This window comes from Juglans regia, chromosome 16 (assembly GCF_001411555.2).
Source record: "Juglans regia cultivar Chandler chromosome 16, Walnut 2.0, whole genome shotgun sequence".
Taxonomy (NCBI): Eukaryota; Viridiplantae; Streptophyta; class Magnoliopsida; order Fagales; family Juglandaceae; genus Juglans; species Juglans regia.
This window is the reverse complement of record NC_049916.1, coordinates 3,142,833-3,145,913: the sequence shown is the minus strand read 5'-3', so window position 1 is coordinate 3,145,913 and position 3,081 is coordinate 3,142,833. Positions and strand designations below refer to the sequence as shown.

The 3,081-nt window shown below is 40.4% G+C and overlaps 1 protein-coding gene across 1 annotated transcript; it reads left to right on the top strand.

Moving 5' to 3' along the window:
• Positions 1-637: 637 nt before the first annotated feature.
• LOC109012466 (ethylene-responsive transcription factor RAP2-4-like) lies at positions 638-2,663 on the top strand. The gene has a single exon (XM_018994116.2). The coding sequence runs from the start codon at positions 1,256-1,258 to the stop codon at positions 2,306-2,308; it is 1,053 nt and encodes a 350-aa protein (XP_018849661.1). The 5' UTR covers positions 638-1,255; the 3' UTR covers positions 2,309-2,663.
• Positions 2,664-3,081: the final 418 nt, after the last annotated feature.

Here is a 3,081-nt window from a genome sequence, read left to right as displayed (position 1 = left end):
GGACAACCCATTCATCGATCACAAGCCGTCCATCAACTTTCTATTCACCACCTCAACGTGCGGATAAGATTTTATATCATACTTGCGTTCAAGAATCAAACCAGACAATTTGTATTTAATAAATGGGCGTCTGAAGTTTGAAAACACCTGCGAGAATATTTATGGACGTAAATATATAAGTGTTATATAATTATTTTAAAATATAAATAAATATAAAATTTATATTAAAAAAAATTAATTTTTATAAATAAATTTTATTTTTAATTTTAAAATATTATATAATATTTATATATTCCACGATCGTATGTATTATTTGATTCTCATAATTTAGTCAAGTAAGCGCAGGAGAGACTAGAAACAGTTAATTTACGGACATCTGGCAGTTATCTAAGGACAGGTGTCAGTTTTTACTGTATATGTCAGACATTTATTGGTCATAGGTGAGCGTTGATCAAAGGATGCTCACGTCATAAATACAAGCTGGCTCCTGGAAAGAGGGCGTTACAATTAAAAGAAACAAAAAGAAAGTAAAGTGAGATTAGAGTGAGATAATTAAAGATTAGATGTGTGGATAAGCGAGAGAATCAAGGCCCCGGGACTCTTATATAATGGGGGTAGGAGAAGTGAGTTCGGGAGACAAAACAAAGTGAGCGTCTTACACATAGATATTCACAAAAAGTTCTAAGAAAAAAAAGCGAGTGAGAGCGCCTGCTGTACTCGGATTGTTCGTCTTCTTCTCTGAATCCCTTTTTCCCCGTCCCCCTCCCCAACTGTAACTCCCCGCTTCTCTGAATCCCTTTCTGTTAATCATCTGTCTTTCAAGTTCTGATTTTTGGGTTTGTTTTAAAATGTACAAGAAGCAAACTTAGACGGATTTTCCGGAAGCCAGGTGTTTTCAGAATCGAGATCCAGGTTTTTTTGTATTTTGGAAAAGAAAAACCTTTTTTTTTTTTCCCTTTTATTTCTAGTAGATTTTAGTCGTTTTCTTTTCATTTTTCTTTGGATCGGCTTGGAGGGTTATTTTTGATCCCTCAAGGTTGGTTTTTTAGGCTTTTGGATTAGAAGAGGTTGTCTATTTTAAACCTCTTTGATCTTTCTCTGAAGATAATATTTTTTTTTTTTCTAATTATCTTGTTTTTTGCTTGTCTTTAGAACCGAAACCTGTTCTTTAGTTTTGTTAAGAACCAGGTTCTTACTTCTTCTCCTTTGGTTTGAAAAATCTGTAATTTTCAAGTGGAGTGTTTTTAAGGCATATATGGCAGCTACGATGGATTTTTATAGTAGCAGACAACTTGAGTCAGCCACCTATGGCTATGGGGGTGAGCTAATGGAAGCACTTGAACCTTTTATGAAAAGTGCTTCCTCAGTCAGCTCCCCCTCAACAACCCCGTATCCATCTTCAACCTCTTCTCCTTCTAATTTCGATAATTACCACCTTTCTTTCTCTCCCTCCATCCAAACCCAGCCGGGTTTCTACCCTGACGGTTGCTCAACCTCGTGCTCGACGACCACGCTGGGGTTTTCCGACGGATTCTCGAGTCAAAACCCAGTTGGTTTTGAGCAACTGGGGTCACTTGGCCTGAACCAGCTGACCCCATCTCAGATCCACCACATCCAAGCACAGATCCAGCCCCAAAACCAGCACTTTTACCATCAATTACCATCAGCACATCAGCAAGAGGGTGGCAGTACCCTTAGCTTTTTGTGTCCTAAACCCATCCCAATGAAGCATGTTGGGTCTCCTCCAAAGCCCACCAAGCTTTACAGAGGAGTCAGGCAGCGACATTGGGGAAAATGGGTCGCCGAGATCCGGCTTCCGAAGAACCGTACGCGGCTCTGGCTCGGCACCTTTGACACCGCCGAAGAAGCTGCCTTGGCCTACGACAGGGCTGCCTACAAGCTCCGCGGAGACTTCGCCAGGCTCAATTTCCCCAATCTCCGCGACCACAGCAATTACGAGCCTCTGCATTCCTCGGTGGACGCGAAGCTCCATGCCATTTGCGAAAGCTTGGCCAACTCTGAGAAACAAGGCAAAGCAGAGAAGCCGGTCCGTTCGAGCAGGAAATCGAAGCAAGCCATGTCGACTGTTGTTGGCGAGGCGGAGTCGAAGAGTTCGGAGAACTGTCACATGGTGGAAACATCCTCGTCGCCGGTGATGACCGAGAGCGACGTGTCAGCAGGGTCTTCCCCTTTGTCGGATCTTACGTTCCCCGACTCAGATGAGCTACAGTGGGATATTGCTTCGGAGAATTTCAAGTTGCAAACGTACCCTTCGTACGAGATTGACTGGGAATCTATTCTTTCTTGATTTCCATCTCCATTTGTATATGGGTGCTCTAATTGTAATTTTTTTTTTCTTGGTTAAGTAGTCTGTTTTGTCCATGCATGGTAGTGGGTTAGATAATTGTGTCTCGGGTGGCTGCTGCAATGGAGTTTTTGGCAGTTGCAGGGCTACTCTTTAAGATTTGTAATCTCTTTAGGTGTTCTTAATATTTCAATATGTAAATCTCCGCCATGTTCAGCTGGTCGTTTTCTTTTCCTTGCTGGACCGGGGAGATTACTTAGATTTGGTCTGTCTCTACCTGAGTAGTTGTGTCAGTTGCAATTCAGTCCTGTAATTGAATATTTTATAAATATGAACAGGTGTGTTAGGTTTTTCTGTAGATAGAACTTGTGTTTTTGGAATCAAGATCCTAGCAGCTTCAAACGCCCTGTGCTAAATTGCGATTAACTCATCTCAATTTATATCATTTCGTTTTGTTATTATAATTTTTTTAAAATTTTTAAAATATAATAAATAAACTAATAATAATATTAAAAAATTAATTAAATTTCGTGGGTTAAACTGTTGGTGAAGCTTGGACATGGCAGAAAAAAGTATGAATAATTTTTGAATAGTTTACACCACCTGGTTTATCATGTGGAGTACTACTTGATCATGATTATGCTTCAAACACTAATGATGGGTCTCAGTCGCAGGGATCTTTAGAATTATACGGACGGTGCTGTTCATGAAGATCAATAAGCTAGCTTTTTGGCTTTCAACATGGAGGGGAAAAATGGAGAGCCATGGACCCCATT

Excerpts from the sequence above, each read along its gene's own strand:
- LOC109012466 (XM_018994116.2), top strand. The coding sequence starts at position 1,256 with ATGGCAGCTACGATGGATTTTTATAGTAGCAGACAACTTGAGTCAGCC.